The 21,583-nt window shown below is 42.4% G+C and overlaps 1 protein-coding gene across 3 annotated transcripts in view; it reads right to left on the bottom strand.

Annotated features, from left to right (window-relative positions):
* XPO1 (exportin 1) overlaps positions 1–21,583 on the bottom strand; it is a 321,445-nt gene that overhangs the window by 296,741 nt on the left and 3,121 nt on the right. For 2 of the 3 annotated variants that reach the window (XM_029593698.1, XM_029593697.1), the window contains exon 2: positions 13,322–13,453. In XM_029593698.1, the coding sequence (XP_029449558.1) occupies positions 13,322–13,447 (126 nt within the window). In that variant the 5' untranslated portion in view covers positions 13,448–13,453. Of the gene's footprint in view, positions 1–13,321; positions 13,454–15,029; positions 15,782–21,583 lie in introns of those variants that run through there. The other variant, XM_029593699.1, reaches the window with a different exon arrangement.

Raw genomic sequence — 21,583 nt, 5'->3', positions numbered from 1 at the left:
GGGGGGGGGGGGGGGGGTTAGATGGAAAAGCCCTTCCATTGAAAACTCAACAAGAATGCATACTTCCCTGCTTCTGGCCACGGTGTGGGAGAGAAGACCTCAGAGGGAGGGAGAGCCGGGTCCCCCAGCTTTCAATCACTCCGGATTTTGCGGATGGAGGCAGATCATGGATTGCCAAACCCCCGCCCCCCCCCCCCCCCCCCGCACCTGAAGGATGGTCCACAAAAGGTACCTAAAACCTCAGGAAGCACCTCTATCATTTCTGTCTCTTTCTATTTTTGTTTTCCATTTTTTCAACCCTCAGACTGCAGGTTTGCACCTCTACCATCTGCTGGAGACAGAGAAATACTGAGACACTGCAAGTGGCACACTCAGTTATGTAGCAGTGCCTGAAAAGTTTTTATTCTCTGCCTCTATCTGCAAGTAAGGAAGCAAAACCCACTTGGTCTGGACTGATCTGGGGTATGAACAGGAAGCACAATTAGCTGTACCTCCAGGGATGTGGGTGAAAGTGCTGAGGGAAAGAGGGCACAGAAGAAGTTTATTTATAGACCGTCACTCTGTATACAATCGTAACAGGTCACAACAAAATTTAAAAAATACATCAACATAGTCATAGTAACTATAAACATAATATAAAGATGCAACTAATCATTGCATCTTAGTAAAATGATCTAATATATTTCTTTATTGCCGATTTCGCTCTCTAGCAGTAAGCAATAAGCTGCTAGCCCTCAATTATTGTATTTGATTGCTGCTATCATAAGCCGCTTTGAAGAGCCAAGTTTTAAGTTCTCTCTTAAATTACCTCAGATCCTTCTGTTTCAGTTCGTATCGTATTGAGTTCCACAATTTTGGCACAGCCACAGAAATGGCCCTCTCGCGTACCTCACTCAGATGCGCAGATCGTAATGATGGAACATTTAAAAGGCCTTTATTTGCTGATTATAAATCCCTTTGTGGGGTGTAAAGGTACAGTGAGGCTCTTAACCAACCTAAGGTATTTGAAATAATAGTTTTGTGTATTATACATAGTACTTTATATTGAATTATAAATATGATGGGTAACCAATGCAGTGTGATTTAAACATTTTATATACCGTCGTTCCATGTATAGATCACAACGGTTTACAAAGTGACATTCATAGTAATAGGTTCAGCAAAAACAAATAAAATAAATAAATAGGTTCAGCAAAATCAGAAACAAAAAACAATTGGTTACAGTGTTGGTAATTGTCTGTAGGTATTAATTTCTATCTAAGGCAGGGTGATAGTCATTTTTTGGTTTTTATTACCTGTTAGAACCGTGCGCTAGCATTTTTGCAGTCATTGTAAAGATCTCAATATATTAGCTGGTAATCTTAACAGGAGTGTGTTATAGTAATCCGTATTAGTAAATATTAGAGTTTAGCATACTGTCCGAAAATCCTGGTGTAGTAGCGGTTGCAAACATACGTAATTTGTTGTAACCATCCTTTATTATCTTATTGATCTGTTTCTTCATGGTAAGGTTACTATTTATTATTCCTAGATCATGGACATTATCAATCTATTGTAAAATAATTTAATGTATTAATGGAAATTTTTCTAATAGTATTTTGGTTTTTTGCTTATTGAACACCAATTTCACGTGGACTAAAATACTGTATAATTGTAAAATATATTCCTAGTAACTTTACAGAATGTTCAATAGATATTTCTTTAGGTACTAGAAACTGTACATCAGTACAGATGTAATAGCTTATACTAAGTCCAGAGAATAACTACGAAGGGGGAGATTATAGATATTAAAAAATGCAGCTGATAGAGCAGATCTCTAATAAATTCTGTATGTAATTCTCAAGGACTTAATTCCAGAGTACTGGGTTTCCAAAAACTAAGACAGGTGTGCTCATTTTTCAAAGCCAAATGCAACAAGACTGATTTATAAACAAGTAGGGAAACCATGCAGAGGCATAGCTTCAGAAATGCTTTCCAACAGATTTGTAGAACTGTAGTGAGGGTGTGTTCTGGGGAGGGGAATGCAGGTGTGGGTGTATGCGTTGGGGGGGGGGGATATAGGGTGTGCTTTTTAGGGTACAACCTTGTGTTTTTAGGTAGATGTGGTTGCAAAGGAGCGTGTATGTGTGGGAGGGCTATATCTAAGCTGGATGTGAAGGAGTTGTGTGCTTGAGGGAATGGCTGGGGCAAATATATGTATATATGAGAACATGTGAGAAGGGGTGAACTGAGAAGCTGCTTCAAAGTCTCTCTCTACTGAAGACAGCAGATGCAGGTGTGAGAGAGATGTATATGTGGGATGGTTAAGAATATATACATGTGGGTGTGTACTTTGGCAGCACTTTTATGCACCACCCTTTGCCAATTGCTTCAGTTACTGTCCCTCTCTCTCTGTCTTTGTTGATATGGACAAAGGGGAGGGGAAGGGGGGAGCATTAGGAATAGAATGCTTGTCAGCATTCTAACATTTCAAACTGCTAAATGAAAACAATGGAGATTTTTTTCCCATTGAAAGCAATGGGGATTATTTTGTAGGATTGGTTCTCAAAAAAAAAACCAAAAAAAAAAAACGACACTTAGTCTTATCTATTAATTTCCTTTCCTTGGAAAGGAATAGGTTCTCTCTTCTGCCCATTCTCACAACTGGGTTGTCCCCTGCACTCGCACCCAGCTATGGGTGCCCCCTTGCTTATTTACATATGCCATGGGCATGTCATTGTTCGACATTACCCCAACTGCTCTCCCTTTCAGCAATGGGAGGAAGTATTGGAGCACTAAATGTATAGCCCTTATTTCCAGCCTATTTATTGACCATTGTGCCTCTGTGACCACTGCCCTTGTGCCACCCAGCCTGGTTTGCCACAATATATTTACTACCTGAAACCCCCAGAAGTCCCTAAGTGCCGACACCTTGGGCCTCCAACACCTGCTCTGTGCTTATCTTTAAGCAATCTCTGTAATTTAGAGACCCTAGATCCTTTACAAGTTTATCTACCTCCTCCCAAACAGAAGTCTCCCTCTGAAGTGCAATTTACCAAGGAGAATTTTGGATTATGTATCGACTGCCCAAATCCGGAGACATAAGAGCCTGCTGGCTAGCACCTCCAAGGCCAATGCTGAGGAGGTTACCCTCACCAGATCGTCAGGATATCTGCCAAATAATCTACTCTAGATTCTATTCTTGCCACCTTCTCAGAATCTGAGAACTGCTGAACCCAGCATACCACTGCCCAGGCCACATAACTGTGGCCTGCAAGGTCAAGGCATTGGTGGAAAAGGCCTGCTTCAGAATTAGATTGGTTTTCATATCTTGTGCATCCCTCAGAGATGATCCATCTTCAACCAGAATGGTTTTACAAGTGATGGCCGAAACCAGGGCCTCCCTATCCTCTTATCGGTAGAGGATAGATCCTGCTCATAAGTTTTTCATCCTTAAAGCCCCCTGGGGCATACCCCATTCTGCCAGCACTATGACCCTTAATGACGGGTGCAAGGGGAAAATGTGATGATTTGTGGACCCCCTTGAGAGTGATAACTTATGGCAAATAATTATTAGTGCTGTTAACTCATCTCTGCGGAAGAGCTGTATCACTGTAAACTCATGCTCCTTCAGCATTTCCCCTCTTCCAGGAACTCAAAGGACCTAAACTGGTTAGAATCCATATCTGACCCAAAATCAACTCTGGATTCCTGGGTGAATATCTGGACTAAAAAGAGCCTGAGTCCTATGTTAACTTGGGTCTTCCATGGGAAAGAACTCTCATCAGGGAGAACCCCCAGGGACCAGGCTGGGAAGAGCAGGGAACCTAATCCAGGCCTCTGAATAGCTGAGAAGGCCTGAGGCATAAGGTGGACAAACTCTGGTAAATGCCCGAACAGAATCCTCCTAAGGACACAGTGGGTCCCCTTTCTGTTTTTCTATTGAGGTAGTTTCATGCCGAGGACTCCTTCAAGGCCAGAACCTGCAGACCTGACATTCTACCTCAGGAAGGGCAAGCACAGGTGGCTGAAGCTGGGGGTGAGGCCAGTGTCCCATGTGGAGGCTGTGCCTCCTCCCAGCTACATACCAGGCATAAGGAGCCTGCAACTGTGGGCACTTTCTTTGTGCCACAAGCCACACATCTCCAGCCTCTTATGGCACTTTGTTCTCTCCTGGTCTTTTGTTTTTTGGATTTTCTTTTCCTTTTAAAAGGTTTAAGGTTTATTATTATTTATATACCGTTATCTCAGCAATAGCCTTCACAACGGTTTACATTTCAATAAATATGCAGTAAAGAAATTACAATCAATTATAAAAAGATAAAACAGCTAAAAATTAAAAAAAAAAAAAAGAGGGAAATTACTAAAACATATTAGCTGTTAAAAATAAAACCATAAATATTAAACCAATAAAATATTAAAAATATAAGTATACATTTCCAGCATTAGTAAAAAGTTAAAATGAGATAACCTATGGGTGTTAAAAGACTTAAACACATGTCTGTTTCTCATTTTCCTTATATGCCGCATTAAACCACCATGTTTTGAGTTCTGCTTTGAATTTACTTTTTTCCTGCTGCATCCTTAATTGAACTGGGAGTGAATTCCAAAGTTTTGATCCTGCAATTGACAGCGCTCTCTCTCTAACTTGACTGAGGTGAGCTGATTTGATTGTGAGAATTGATAAAAGTCCTTTATTAGCCGATCTTAAATTTCTTTGCGGGCATGCAATCGCAATGCTGCATTCAACCATTCTGTTCTTTCCCCATAGATTATATTATATATTATACAGGCAGCTTTGTAACGTATTCTAAAATGTATTGGTAGCCAATGTAATGCTATCAATGTTGGGGTAAATGTGATCAAACCTCTTTTTTCCTGACAAGATTCGAGCTGCTGTATTCTGAAATACCTGTAAAGGTCTGATTGTAGATTGAGGTAGGCCAAGCAGCAGAGCATTACAATAATCTAAATTAGCAAATAATAAAGCTTGAAGAACCAATCTAAAATCAGAAGGTTCCAACACTGGTTTCAATCTTCTTAAAGTTAATAATTTAAAATAACCATCTCTTAACTTAGTCGCAATATGTTTTTTCATATTCAACTCAGAATCGATTATCACTCCAAGATCTCTGGCAAATGGTGAAGGCATCAAAGTGGTGTTCTCAAACTTAAATTCTGGGATGTTAAATTGAGAGTGTTTTCTTTCTAACAATATTATTTCAGTTTTCTTTGTATTTAGGATTAGTTTCATTTGTGATAATTTTTTTATGGCATTGAGATAGTGGGCAGAGAGAGAGGAGTCAACTTTGTCTTACCGCTGCACCTCTAATTTCCCCTCCTTTTTTGCATAGAGAAGCGAGGAGAGAAAGCACTCTATGAGCTTTTCCACAAACATTGCTGAAGGCCTGGCATCCCATACCCCAACGCAGTCTCCCCAGGGACTGAGCCACAACAACTTCTGCCGTGAAACTCTGCCATGGCTGTTTGCACACAGCTACAGTACTCAAAACCATGGTGTTTTCTCTCTCCAGAGTCCAGGGGAACAAATGAGTACTCACTCCTTCATGCTCCTGAGACAGCAGCCAGGGCCCTCTACACCATGGAGCTACATGCTACTGCTGCTCTTTTTTTTGAAAACTTTATAGAAGCCAAAAGAAGAGAGAGTTATGAAGGGGACCAAATGGGAGGAGGGAGAAGGAGCACCCAACAACTCAATTATACTCCTCGGGTTCCCACTCCCCTGGGATGGAAAGATGGAGAAGATGGAAACACCACGCCACCCTTTCCAAAGTGTACTCACCAGACCACAAAGAAAACTCAAGGGATCTCCAATGGTTTCTTCTTTTTTTTTCATTTTTTAATCCCAGGACCAGACTGCCACCAGGAGAGAGACAGCCCAAAGGGCTGGTAGCCCACAGTCCAAGGGCTCAACCAGGCCAAGACCAAATCACAACTCTGTGAGCTAGACTTCTGTATCAATCACAACTGCTAGAGAACAAGACTACCGAGACTGGGCCATAAAACATACCTCCCTTATAAGCCAGAGCAACATCATAAAAGAGGTGCATTTTCTGTCTGTCAGCTGTGATTGAGGGAAAGCTCATACATAACTGGTCTAGCAGGAAGATAAGTTATACATACTTATGTCAAAGCAAAGGAAGCAAAATTGAAATTGCTCCGAAAAATGTCAACTACAGTAAACATTCCCTTCCAGATGCCAACTAGGGATATACAGGGAAGCAAAGGATCGATAAACCTTGGGTACTCCCCACAGGGAAAGTCGAAACCTTCTGCAAGACCTAAGTCTTTAAAGCCAAGGAGAAGAATAAGGACAGCCAATGACTTCCCGGGAGAGTTCTGAACTGGTCTAACAGGATTCAAGAAAAGAAATTAACAGATAAAAGTTAAAATTTCTCCTTTATCGTCTTGTTAGACCAGTCCAGACATGCAGGATGTATGTCCTGCATACTAGCAGCTAGGAAGACAGGGATACATTGAGAATGCCTGCTCCAATGGCCCCTTGGATTTTATATCTAATCTGTAATATTTTGTGATGGAATATAAGGCAGGCCAAGTGGCTGCCTTACAAACATCTGGTGCAAGAGCTGAAGTTTCAGCCCAAAAGGAAGCCCGAGCTCTTGTAGCATGAACCCGAAGAACCTCCAGAGCTCACCAGCCCCCAAGTAAATTGCAGAAGAAACCGTCTCCTTAATTCACTGTGACAGACAACTTAAGACGCCACTTCAGTTTTACAAGGCTCTGGTCAAACAGGACCCATTGACAAATCCAGGGAAGACAAGTAATCAGTCTCATTGCCACAATTACTGAATGATGTGTTTCCATACGGAAACGAGGCATCCGAAGGCATTTGACGTCTTTTAAAATTGGCCAGTAAAAACCATGCTTTTTCAGAAACACAAAATATACCGAGTGCCTGCTGTGACAGAGATCCTAGTGGCACCAGAACCACAAGCCTGTAAGCCCTGAAGTTTCTCCAGAGAACTCTCTACAGCAAACTTTTTAGAATTTGACCCACATTGGGACTCCATAAAGACACTGAAAACAAGAATAGCGAATTCAAGTGAACATCCATTCTATAGAGTACCCAATGGTCTGAGGTGATGTGGGTTCACTCCTGGTAATACCTTTGAAGGCAGCTGCCTACCGGCACTAGTGTGGCAAAGACTCACCCAACCACACTTAGCCAACCAACCAGGTAGCTCCTGAAGACCCAGTGCTATCATTTCTTGGCTTTCTGGTTCCACAAGAGGTCCAATTCTTACCTCTGAATTTGCTTGCTTGTGAAGAAGACTGCGTCTCTGGTTGTCTTCTGGCCTCCCAGAAAGGACGATGGCCTTTGTTGTTTTGGAAGGCTGAATGATCTTTACCCTCAGCAAGCTTCTGAGACTTAGCATCCCCAAGATTCTAGATCCACTCCTAGTCATACCTGAAAACAATAACTTACCCTTAAAAAAAAAAGATGCTTGCTAAGATGGGACATGAATGATGCATCTTATACCCAGTGATGCAGTCATAACAGCCTCCTGGCTTCAACAGCAGAGACCAGGGATAATGAGGAAATCCCAGAAAGGTCATACAAAGTATCTGCCAAAAAAGGTGGCCACCACCTACAGCCAGGCTGCTTCCTGACTTTCTGAGAGTTGATTAACAATGCACTACTAAAGCCACATATGCCACAAATAGACATTTTAACAGCCAAGAACTGAGACACTCTTGAAACATTCCTTCATTTTCTCTATCTTATCTCAGAGGACTCCAGAGGGCTCTGCTTCCTTCTACCAAGATGGTAATCTTGTAGATCACAGCCAAAGCAGCTCATCAATTTGAGGCATTTGAAAAATACATTCCCTGGCTTTACATGACAGCGGACACAGCTTCAAAGTCTTGACACCCTTGAGCCCCCTTTCAAGAGGCTCCCATTCTGATACAACCATATCCTCCGCTGCTTTGTAAAGAGGAAACACTTGCAGACTCAACAAGACAGATCTCCTGCAGGAGCCTCTTCAACCTTAAAAATCTGACATGTAAAGAGACAGCACCACCTGGGAGATCAGAAGTCAACTCAACCCTACGGAATAAGCAGATGACAAAAGGGAGTTCTTTACCCAGGAATGTCAAGGACTGTTTCCAGCTCCTCCTCTACCTCAGAGTAGGACCCCCCCCCCCCCCCCTCGCCAAGCTCAAATGGAAAATTGGTTCTTACCTGCTAATTTTCATTCCTGTAGTACTATCCAGTCTCCCAGGTTTTCCTCCCTTCCAGCAGATGGAGACAGAGAACGTTTCGCTGACACTGCCACATAACTGCAGGTGCCACCTGCAGTCCAACAGTATTGGTAAGTACCCAAGCCAAGATAACAACCATACTAATAACGAAATAACACCCCCTGAACGAGCAGAAGGAAGAGGAAAAAGTTAAGTAAACTTGTCCACACTAAAAAAATGTGCAGGACTAACAAAAACCTGTGTCAATTTTCAGATTAATTACAATAAGAGATTGAGCAGATTCTCCAAAGCCCTTTTGTCAATTGGGCGGGACTCTGGACTGATCTGTGGTACAACAGGAATGAAAATTAGCTAGTAAGAACCAATTTTCCTTTCCCTGTATGTACCCAGATCAGTCCAGATTCCTGGAATGTACCAACACTTCCCTAAATGGGGTAGGACCGCGAGAGTGCCGCTCGAAGTACACTCACCAAAGCACATAGCATCAGGCGCCTGGATGTCTAAACCATAATGCCTGGTGAAAATGTGCAAACACTTAGAAGTAGCCACCACTTGCTGACATTCAGGGACAGACTCTCCTGACAGATATACGTGGAGCAAATGGCTGCCTTCAATCACTGTGCAAGCATGACTTTTGACGCTTTATGCCCCTTTTTCGTATCACTCCACAGCACAAAAAGGTGATCCAACAAGCAGAAGCTTTTAGTAACTTTAAGATACCGCAACAATGCGCACTTGATATCCAAAAGCCGCAACTCTCTCGCATGAGGTGCTGTAACCTCCAAATATGGGAAGGCTGGGAGCTCCACCAACTGACTTAAATGAAAAGACAATACCACCTTCAGCAGAAAGGCTGGAACAGTGGTCTACAAGGAGATCCCCAAATCTGAAATTCTTAAGAAAGGATCTCTGCATGACAAGGTCTGTGGCTCTGAGATCCATCTAGCGGAACAAATTGCCACCAAGAAAACCACCTTCAACATGAGATCTTTAAAAGTAGCCCTTTTAAAAGGTTGGAATGGTGCCGCATGCCTTTAAGGACTTAGTTAAGGCTGCAAGAGGGGCACAGCTTCTGAACCGGAGGGCACAAATGCTTCTGCACCCTTAGAAAATGTCCCACATCTGGATGTGCCACTAAAGCCGCTCCCTGCACTTTGCCACGAAGAAAGGCCAACGCCGCCACCTAAACTCTGAGGGAATTACACAATCCCTTCACCAACCCTCTTTGCAGAAAGGATAGAATACATGACATGGACACTTGGCTAGGATCTGCCCCGTGCTTCATGCGCCAAGCCTCACAGAATCTCCAGAACCTCACTTACGCCAAAGGAGGTGGAAGTCTTTCTAGCTTACAACGGAGTAGAAATAACATCCTCTGAAAATCCTTTCTTCCTTACGTGCTGCCACTCAAAAGCCAAGCCACAAGACAGAAGCAATCTGCCTGAACCGAAAATATGGGGCCTTAATGCAGAAGCTCTGTCAGATGCCCGAGCCTCAGACAGTCCACCGCTAGGTTGATTAGATCCACAAACTATGGCCACCGCAGCCACTCCGATGCTACCAGAATCATGTCGCCTGCATTTGGCAACCTGCGGCCAAGGCAGGATCACATACAAAAGAATGTCTCTCAGCCAAGGCATCGACCCCTCTTCTGTGACTGAAAACCCGTGAGGCCTTGGCATTTAGATAAGTCGCCATTAGATCCATGTGCTGCCTGCCCCATCTGAGACAGATAAGCCTCACTGACAGTTCCCATTCTCAGGATCCAGTTGCTGCTGAGAAAATCTGCTTGTACATTTTCTATACCAGCGATGTGAGACGCTGGTAACATCACCAGATGATGTTCTGCCCAGCTGATTAATTCCTGGGCTTCCTGAGCCACTGCCCGACTCTTGGTGCCACCCTGTTGGTTGATGAAAGCTACCATCGTCACACTGTCTGACAAGATCCTTACTGGTTTCCCCTTCAGCCGAGATAGAAAAGCCCGCAATGCCAACCGCACCGCTCTAGTCTCCAATCAATTGATGGACCACAATGCTTCCACCGCCAGCCACTAACCATGGACGTACTGATCCTGACACACTGTTCAAGAAAAGTCTTAAAACTGTGAATCCGGTACGGACAAAGCAGATTGTTCTCCCGCAGTCCCCGAAGCAGGCAACGTCTTGCCGTAACATGGCCAATGTCGGGCAGGCGGATCCGAACCCATAAGAAGAAATAAGGGCGGCAGCCTAGATAAGTACACGAAAAAAGAAAAAATTGTTGGTTGGGTCGGATAAGCAGCCAGGGGGAAGTGAAATAATAAAAAAGGATAAAAAAGAAAAAATGGACACAAAGAGTGAATAATAAAGAGTAATATACGGGGCTATAAAGAGGGACAATTACAGAGTGGTTGTCCTTAAACATAGCCACCATACAAAACCACCAAGCAAGGGTTTCCCTTGAACAGTGGGTGTTGGAGATTAATTGCATCAGTAGCATGGGATCTTCTTAGTGTTTGGGTAATTGCCAGGTTTTTATGGCCTGGTTTGGCCTCTGTTGGAAACAGGATGCTGGGCTTGATGGACCCTTGGTCTGACCCAGCATGGCAATTTCTTATGTTCTTAGTGCCTACCAGGCCACCACGAGAGACTGGAAATGGCTAACTGCGTAAGTGGTAGCAGAAGCTGAAACTTCAACAACGGATTCCAACGGGACAGCAGCGCCGACTGCAGAGGCTGCATATGAGCAAACACCCAAGGAACCAACTCAACGTGGAAAACCATGGAACCGAGAACCTGCAAATAATCCCAGACCCTGAGCACCTGCTTTTTCAATCTGCGAACTTGGAAATATGCTCCTCAATGAGAAAAACCTTCCCCAATTTGGTATAGAAATGTGCTCCCAGAAATTCCAAGTTCTGATTAGGGGAAAAATGACTCTTGGGCAAATTAACTATTCAATACAGAGATCTGTCACTGGAAGACCAAGTCCACTGCCTGACGGCAAAAGACCTCTGACTTCGCCCGAATCTGCCAGTCGTCCAGATAGGGCTGCACCAAGAGTCCTTCCCTTCGGAGTGCTGCAGCCATTTTTTTTTTTTATTGATCAACTTGTCGTTTGCCTGTTTCTATCATTTTTGTTTTTAATTGCATTTTCTATGCTTTCCAACATATGAAATGCTGGAAAAGATTATGTAGAAGGGTTCAAAGTTTGCTTGTTATCTATCCATAGGCACAATAACTCTCCCAAAAACAAATTAAGAAATAAACTCCCCAATTGCTTTTTTATAGGATGCTGGATAACACTACATCACACCAAAGTCCCCTCTTCTCCCTTTCAGCATTTTGGCACAGAGCAACATAGGTAGACAGGGAAAAATAACTGAAGTGGTTGGCAAAGAATGGCACTTAACAGTACCTTGAAAGCCACCTTCCCACATCCCAACACGCCATACCCACCCACAGCTCACCTACATTTACACCGCCTCCCCACTACCACCATCACCACCAGCAAAGGCAGAGAAAATAATTGATGCCGTATGGCACTAAAATGCACCTTCAAAATCACCTCCCTCCACCATGAACAAAATCTACTCCCAGTAAACCAAACACCTCACAGACAGGCCGATACAGTACAGTGAGCTCCGACGGAGCGCACTGTTAACCTGCTCTTGGACGCGCGTTTTCCCTTATCCCTTATTCAGTAAGGGGCGGAAAACGCACGTCCAACCCGCGGCACCTAATAGCGCCCTCAACATTCAAATGCATGTTGATGGTCCTATTAGGTATTCCCCGCCATACAGAAAGTAAAATGTGCAGCCAAGCCGCACATTTTACTTTAAGAAATTAGCGCCTACCCAAAGGTAGGCGCTAGTTTCTGCCGGCACCGGGAAAGTGCACAGAAAAGCAGTAAAAACTGCTTTTCTGTGCACCCTCCGACTTAATATCATGGCGATATTAAATCGGAGGTCCCGAAGGGTAAAAAAAAAAAAAAAAAGTAAAAACAAAAAAAAAAAATGTTAAATGGGCCGGCGGCTGTCGGGCCGTAAACCGGATGCTCAATTTTGCCGGCGTCCGGTTTCCGAGCCCGTGGCTGTCAGCGGGCTTGGGAACCGATGCCAGCAAAATTGAGCATCAGCTATCAAACCTGCTGACAGCCGCCGCTCCGGGCTAAAAGGAGGCGCTATGGACGCGCTAGTGTCCCTAGCGCCTCCTTTTGCCTGTTTCTACCGCACCACCTAATTTGCATACTGTATCGCGCGCACGGGCGAGTGGCCGGTCCGCTCTCCAGCGGATTTTACTGAATCAGCCTGAGAGATAGGGAAAATAACTGACAGCTGATAAAGGATGGTGCCAAAAGGCACCTCCAAGGCACCCCCTCCTCACACACCAGTTCCACTCATACACCCCTACCCATACTCCCCAAAAAGCACACGCCACCTACACACAACCCCTACCCACCCATCCCTAAATACCCCCCCCACATTATCCTCTTACCTACAAAGACATATGCTGCCAAAAAAGCCACATCCCGCAATTCCCAGCCACATTCCTATCTCTCCATATACATGCCCCTACTCCCTCCACCCAAATACATCCCCAACATCCCCCCACCCCAAAATCCTTGCACCCCACTTCTACAAACCTATGCTTTGAAAGCACTTCTGAGGTCATGCCTCTCTGCATGCTTTACCTAATTAGTTCTCACAATTCATTTTCAAGTCCCTCGTTCCTAAACTAGTCCAGGTGACTACCAGTTTCTTCAAATAATGAGGATTAAAGAGGAAATCCTGGACAAGACTAACCCTCAATGACTTCTAACCACCAGAAGGCCTCAACAATGGAAGCTACTGCCTTCTCTCTCACTTAGGGTCTGTGATCATCTCAACAACACACTCAAGCTCTACTGGTCAGAATACTCATGGCATATTTGCATGCAATTGGTCAAACAAGTTATTTTGAAAAATGTGATTACCCTGGAAGTCAGTCAATTTTAGGTACTCAAGACATTAATCTTGGAACAAATGAATTATATTAAATCAGACAATTCAGATTTTAAACAGACAACTTTTCAATTAAGATGGACACTTTCATACACACAGTCCCTACTTTACCTGCGCTCCTTCTCCATGGTACAAGCAATTAACCACATTGTCCAAAAGATTGATATCCAGCTTCTGGCTGAAGTCCAGCAGCTGACGAGCTGCATGGTCTGCTAACATTGTCATAATTGCTGGCATAGATTACTGAAAATAAAATAAATAAATGATCAAAAATGGTTGTATGCAATTTAACAGAAATTGATACATAATAAAAATCACACTATTTCAAAAGTAGAATAAAGGCTTAATGAGGCATTAACCCCTACAATCCATGACCTCCTAACATTAAGGTACTTTGAATATGGTACCATAAAAAAAAAAATAATAATAAAAACACCTATAAATATTATTGCTGACTCACAGTATAGTATGCATCCAATCTACTAAGCATTTTCCCCTTTAGTATATGGGCCCCAATATAGTCAATTTTCACAGGAATTTCTCCTCCCTCCCCAACAGATTTGACCCTGTGCTGTGTGCTATGCTGAATATGATTTTATGAAGACATCTAAAAAGTACAACTCTTATGTTTTACAATATTCTGTATTATAGTGATCTCCTAAGAAAAAAATCTGTATTCCTACATACAAGTTTGCCAATTAAAGCTATTTACATTCCAAGCCATTCCCTCACAACTATCCAAATACCTTTTGAGCAACTATATTGCAATTAACTACGAATACACCACAGTGAAATATCTTCGGTCTTTACAATGCACTGATATAAATAGCAACAGGGTCCAGTACTGACTGAATCAATCATCAACTTTATGCACGATTCATCAAATGTTTGTTCCCATAGGCACAAGATGAGAGAAAACTCTCTAGCAGCAAGGTCAACAACAGCTCGGACAGGAGTGTTAAGAAACTAGCTGAGCTGCTTAAGGAATTTTAAAAAAAGTTTGAAAGTATCAAGTTAGTTTATACATATAGCTACATTTTTTTTTTAATTTTACTTTCTGAATTTAAATTTATTATTAAATCTTTCAGCCTTGACAACAGGTTCAAGATATTACCAGCTCGGACACACAACTTGAACTATTCTTAGAAAGTGGGAAGAGTAAACCATTCCACCACTCAAACCAGATTTATATTTAGCTCACAAAATGTGTCTTGTGCATACATACCAATGCAGAAGTTATTTACAGAACTTGTTCAACCTACTAGATAATACGCATAGCTGACAACACAATTGGTTTTGTTTTGGTTTTTTTTAAGCAAAGATTCCCAGAAACTGTCTTTTTCTGAAACTTATATAAATTAGAATTCATAAAATTTTAATAAAAGAATTGTGAAAAAAATTAATAAAATGTGCTACAACTTATTACTACTTTAAATGAGTTAGAATTATGTAGACTAAAAAAAATTAAATCTTGCCTTTTTTTTTTTGCTCTATTCATTTGCACACTTTTCTTATTCCTAAAATTGTTTTCATGTTCCAATGCATTTTTTTGTATTTACACTTTATGGCCAAACTCCCTGTTCTCAAATCCTTTTTAATTGCAGCCACTCTTCAGTTGTGGATTCTGAATCCGTACAATGGCATCCTGTACAATGTTCTAATAAGGATTTGCACAACAGTATCTCAAGGTCCTTAAAGTCATAATAACTGAAACACCTAAATAGAAGCAACTTTCATAAAACACCCACAGGCCCAGGAGGGAGGGAGCCCCACCATCGCACAAACAGCAACACCTAGTGGTCAGACTCAGGGTGCGTACCGGGTTCCGGAGGGAGCCATGGTCTGTGGCCCCTGGCCGAGCATAGTTGCTGCGATAGCTGTGCAAGATGAGAGGGGAAGAAGGGATTAAAAATGGGGGGAAATTCCTGGTAGTTGTGAACGAAGGCTCATGACACCATAGCATCAGTAGAGGTTGGTTACAATTGAGCTGGAAGGCCAAGAGAACAGCAGGAAACTGTCAGGCCAATACAAAGATACATACATATCTTCCATAATCTGTTTCATAATAAATTTCATAATAAATACATCTCAAATTTTATAAAAACACGTAAAATCAAAACCATGCAGATTATCCTAAATTTCTCCAAAGTAAAAGGGACAAGTTTCCTCGGCTGCAAGTTACTCAATAAGTTGGTTAAGGCTTCTTTGGTAAGTTTTAACACCTTTTACTGGACCAGAATAAAAATTCTCTGAACATGCTGGTGTACAGGAACTATCAAGACTACACAGGCACCTTTTCATTTTATAAGAGAAAAAAAAAAGTAAAATTAGAATTAAAATTTAAAATATATTTATGCTAAGTGGCAGCTGCATACTGAGTCACTAGTGGCTGTAAAATGTTCTTCTAAATGAACAGAAGGATCTGTTCTATATATTAAATCACCACTATGAGCAAAGAGTTGACAGTTGTAACAAAAAGATTGAATCTTGTTCATTTCTTATTAAATGAAAAATAATTTATGTATGAACTCTGCACTTTTATCATTAAGCATCATATGGGCCGATACAGTAAAAATCGCGGGAGAGCGGGCAGGCTCCCACTCTCCCGGTGCGCGCACAGGACACTCTCCTGTGCGCGCGATACAATAAATTAATTTATTTAAATTAGGGTCTGCGGCAAAAAGAGGCACTAGGGACACTAGCGCGTCCCTAGCGCCTCTTTTTGGACAGGAGCGGCAGCTGTCAGCGGGTTTGACAGCCAACGCTCAATTTTGCCGGTGTCAGTTCTCAAACCCGCTGACAGCCATGGGTTCGGAAACCGGACGCCGGCAAAATTGAGCGTCCGGTTTTCAACCCGCGAGCCGATTTCAATTTTTTTTTTTTTTTTAACTTTCGGGACCTCCGACTTAATATCACCATGATATTAAGTCGGAGGGTGCACAGAAAAGCAGTTTTTACTGCTTTTCTGTGCACTTTCCCGGTGCCCGGAGAAATTAACGCCTACCTTTGGGTAGGCGCTAATTTCCGAAAGTAAAATGTGCAGCTTGGCTGCACATTTTGCTTTCTGAATCGCGCAGGAATACCTAATAGGGCCATCAACATGCATTTGCATGTTGCGGGCGCTATTAGGTTCGGGGGTGGGGGGGGGGGGTTTGGACGCGTGTTTTTGACACGCTATTACCCCTTTCTGAATAAGGGGTAAAGCTAGCGCGTCGAAAACGCGTGTCCAATCGCAGGTTAACAGTCCGCCGGAGCGCACTGTACTGTATCGGCCTGATAGTTGGGGCATTATTGAGCAAACTCATCAGAAGCTCATAAAAGGTACCACTATCATAGATAGATGCAAAACAAAATAGAAAGCGCACAGAGCTCAAAAAATAAGGAACATAGGTATTCATGCTTTTTATTATGGCTATTAGCCCAAAAGATTGGTCACTTAAGAGTTTTTACAAACGGAGCAAAAAGATAACCAAGGAATAGAAAAAAAAAAATACCCATGCAGGGCGCACATTGAGATATCGTTGCTTTAATGAACTGCTGTACAAGTCAGATAAATGTAAAGCAGCAGAAGGTGCACAATAAAATATGCACATAAACTAATACTATACAAGTAGCTAACACAACCTTGAACACTATGGGCCGGATTTTAAAAGGGTTACGTGCATAAGGTACGCACGTAACCTTTTTAAAACCCCCCTGCGCACGTCTAGCCTATTTTGCATAGGCTCAGCGGTGCGCGCAAGCCCCGGGACGCGCGTAAATCCCAGGGCTTGCAAAAAGGGGCGGTCGGGAGCTTGGTCGAGTGCTCCGCCGGCGCGCGCAAGTTACTACTGCCCAGAGGCAGTAGTAACTTTTCAGATAAAGTTAGTGGTCTAGATAGAGCCGGGAGGGTGAAGGGAACGGGCAGCACGCGCAAGTTGCACAAATGTGCACCCCCTTGCGCGCGCCGACCCCAGATTTTATAAGATACGCGCGTATCTTATAAAATCCAGCGTACGCTGTATTTTAAAATGTACCCCTATATGCTTTACAAAATATTTGGTAATAGACCAGCCCAAAGGACTGGGTTCAAATCCTGGGCTACCTGGAGCTCAGAAAGCTGCTGAGGCAGTGCTCACAGCCCCTGGAGGGAGGGATAGAGTCTATTCTTGCACAACCGGCAACATTTAGTAGCCAAAATGTAAAGCTCATGATTGCAGGTTTCTTAAAGAAGCCTGTTGTGATAACTGGGCTAGGAGAGTTAGGATAGGGTTTAAAAAAAAAAAAAAAAAAAGTGGGGGGGGATCCCCAATTGTAAATGAAGGACAGTGGCACCAGATTCCAGCCCTGGCCCTGAATGAACTGCAAGCCGAAAAAGGAGCAAAAAGGAAACTGTCAGTGTCGTCCCCCCCCCAACAAAACAAATATATTTAGTAGCAATTCTCCATTAAAATTCTCAGACTTTTTTCTTTAGCATCTGCACCAAACTTGGGAAAAAATGTATTAACATGCCCAATGTAAATTTTGGATTATGTTTTCCTAATGTTTAAGAAGTGCAAAGTGCATATCATGAATCAACTATTTTCAGTCAAGAAGTTTATTGGCTTAATTACTGGAACTCAATAAATAGATAGATTATCAGCCTTTCTAAAAAGATACATTTACAAAAGGGTTGAATTACCACGTTTGAAACTTGTAAGCAGATTCAAATACCAAGACTTCCATCTTGACTACTAATCATTCATGCATCTCATAAAAATTCATAAGTCAACATTAAATACAAAAAATATTAAAAGTAAATCTTTTATTCACTTGACTGATGCACTGCACTTCTAAAAACTGTTGCATCAGAAATTTAAATACCAGAGATGGGAAGTGTATGTATTTGAATGTTTATGAAATATATATGCATTATCAACTTTATAAACTGCTTTGTGTAATCATTGTGGGCAAAAAAAAAAACAAAACAACTATATAAAATGTGTGAAAGATAAGATTCTGGGCAAAGGAAATGGAGGATTAGTGGGGTCAGCATACTTGTTGGTGTAGATAGGAAGCAGAATTGAGCCATGACATTATAAGCAAAGATGTAAGAATTCCTAATGCACCTCTTAAAAAAAAAAAAAAAAAAAAAGAGACAAGACATTAGCATTGCCCAGTCCTTTTTCATCACACCGAGCATGAAGAGTGTAAAAGATATACTTGGTATATATTTAAAGGATATCTGAATTGTATGAGAGATAACCCAAATAATAGTCAGTAGAGAAGGTTGAAGCCTTAACAATTGCTACCACTGCTCATTAACAGGCCGATGCAATACTTGCATGGGAAAAATGGGCGTTCATGATTGAGTGCCCGCATCTACCTCTCCCGAGTGCAATAGGCAAATGAGCTGCTGTGTTTAAAAAAAAAAAAAAAGGTGTCCCTAGCACCTCCTCAGCATCGGGCGCTCAGAAGAAGTGGCTGTGCGCTAGTTAGGAAAATGGACGTTCAATTTTATGAGTGTCCATTTTCCCAACCTACGCACAACCATGGGTTAGGAAAAAGATGCTCATAAATTAAGCATCTGTTTTCCTAACCTCACCACCAGCAAGACTTTTTAAATTTTTTTTTTAATGTTTCATGTTATTAAGTTGGAGGAAGCAAAGAAAGTTTTGCCACAACATTAAGTTGGAGGAACCACAAAAAAGCAGTATTTTTTGCTTTTCTGTTAAAACTTTTGGGGCTTAAGACAACACCAGCTCCAGGGCTCCAGGATGGTTAAAATGTGCAATTCAGGTGTGTGCTATTTTACAATATCGCAAACTAAGAGCACAGCACCTCTCAGCCGCCATTTTTAAATCCTTTGCTGCCTAATAAACAGGCCGATACAGTACAGTGTGCTCCAATGGAGCACACTGTTAGCCAGCATTTGGACACGCATTTTGGACGCGCTAGCTTTACCCCTTATTCAGTAAGGGGTAATAGCGCGTTCAACCCCCCCGAACCTAATACCGCCCGCAACATGCAAATGCATGTTGATGGCCCTATTAGGTACTCCCGCGCGATTCAGAAAGCAAAATGTGCAGCCAAGCCGTACATTTTACTTTCAGAACTTAGCGCCTATCCAAAAGGTAGGCGCTAATTTCTCGTGGCACTGGGAAAGTACACAGAAAAGCAGTAAAAACTGCTTTTCTGTGTACTTTCGGGACCTCCGACTTAATATCATGGCGATATTAAGTCGGAGGTCCCGAAAGTTTAAAAAATTGTTTTTTTAATTTTTTAAATGGGCCCGCGGCTGGCGGGTCGAAAACAGGACGCTCAATTTTGCCGGCGTCCGGTTTCTAAACCCATGGCTGTCAGCGGGTTCAAGAACAGATGCCGGCAAAATTGAGCATCGGCTGTCAACCCGCTGACAGCCGCCGCTCCTGTCAAAAAAAAAAAAGAGGCGCTAGGGACGCGCTAGTGTCCCTAGCGCCTCTTTTTACCCCGGGCCTAATTTAAATAAATTAAAATACTGAATCAAGCGCATAGGAGAGTGGCCTGAGCGGGCACTCTCCCACGATTTTACTGTATTGGCCCGAAAGTCCTTTGGACTCTCTCTCAACCTCCCCCCCCCCCCCCCCCTCTCTGTATCCCCTTCCCCACTTATTTGCATTAGCAGTGCCCAAAGATTCTGATCCCCAGTTGCCCGTGCCCCTGCTGCTGCAGCAGTAAAAATGGTGCCAGCTGACCAGACGCCTGCAATATTCAGATGTATGGACCACACAGCGCACATTACGTTGAATTCAGCACCATTCTGATTTGCCACACCAGCAGGATGGGATCGACTGGGGATTGCTTGTCACGGTTTTAGGACACAATGCAAGTAAGAAGGGAAAGGGTTTTGAAAGACAGCCTATGGGGCTTTTTTATTAGTCAGATAGCACAGGATTTAAAAATGTCACCTAGAGCCGGAACGAATTGTGGTTTTAGTTCCAGCAATTATAAAACAGCATACTCTAAAATAGAAACAGAAAACAAAATCTTTCGTTTCAAAAATGAAATCTAGGAACTGTGACGATATTTTCTATATCTTTTCAAATTGCAGCACACACTTACTATGCACAGGTTTCACACTTTTGCTAGTTTAGCAAATGGGTATAACCAGGTATTCAATATATGGACATACATTTTTCTGGAGAATAAAAAAATTAAATCGGTGTTTCAAATTAGAAATCCTTAACCAAATACTGTAATCAATACAGAATGCTTGAAATCAAGTCCTCCATTCTACCTACAATCACCACCATACAAGCCACAGTTCGTCAACATAAGTCTACCTTTCTAAGCACTTTTTTCTGTTAGCCATATGGAAGCTATGCCAGAAATAATAGATGAAGGTTACAAGACTACTTGCTCAAATCTTACCACAAGAGTATATAATGTAGCAAAGTTCATCACAGCACAGGAACAGTTAAAATGATTTTCACTGCAATTGCTCAGCCCTCTTTGCTCAGAAATTTTCATTGGTACTGATCAATATAAGTAAAGCCAAAACCAAGATGGTGCCTTCTAAACCAAAGTTCTATTCAATAGCAGCTTGACTAAGACCTGAAGACCCAATCCTTACATACCAAACAATTTACAATGCAAAAAAAGTTGAATTAGTCAATAGAAAAGTATACATCACTTATATGTGGAATATTACTTGGACAACCTAAAGTCTGAATCTTACAATACATAAATAGATCCAAGTGAGGTACTAAAGTGGTCTAACATGCATTTTTTAAATCAAGGCAGCATAGCAGTTCTGACAATCATCACAGAAAACACAGAAAATTAGCTGGTTAGAATATGAAAATTTGGGGGCATAACCCAGAGAAAGTGCCCCTGCGCGCACAAGCCCCGGGGCTTTGAAAAAGGGGCTGGGTGTGGGCAGGGCGCCCGTCCAGGAGCGGGAACGAGGGCTCCGGCACGGATTGCGCACCAGCAGCCAAAGGTAGGGGAAGGGAGCGGAGGGAACGGGGAAAGCCAGCCATCAAGGGCTCCCCTAGGGCTCAGCGTGCATGTTATAAAATCAGGCATAGCTTTGTGTGCGGGTTGCGCGCATCTTATAAAATCTGGCCCTTTGTATTTATGCTTTAAGCCCCCCCCTCCAAGCTACTAGTCCTTTTTCCTTTCCTCAAAATTGTTTTGTGAACTTATGTAAACCCAATTTACTTTCAAACATTCCTGTTCAGCAGAATACAGAGCCATCTAATTAACTGTCTCTAATTTTGAACAGGCTGGTTCTCATTCAAATCACAAGAAAGACAGCCCTAGGTGCATAATGGTTCATAAAGTAAGAGCTATTTTCCATGCTGATTCTTCAGTGTGCTGCAGAAAAAAAAAAACAAAAAAAAAAAACTTCTATAGAAGAGATACTGCAACTAG

Source organism: Rhinatrema bivittatum, chromosome 3, assembly GCF_901001135.1.
Source record: "Rhinatrema bivittatum chromosome 3, aRhiBiv1.1, whole genome shotgun sequence".
NCBI lineage: Eukaryota > Metazoa > Chordata > Amphibia > Gymnophiona > Rhinatrematidae > Rhinatrema > Rhinatrema bivittatum.
Note: the sequence above shows the minus strand (reverse complement) of the source record. Positions and strands in the feature narration are given on the sequence as shown.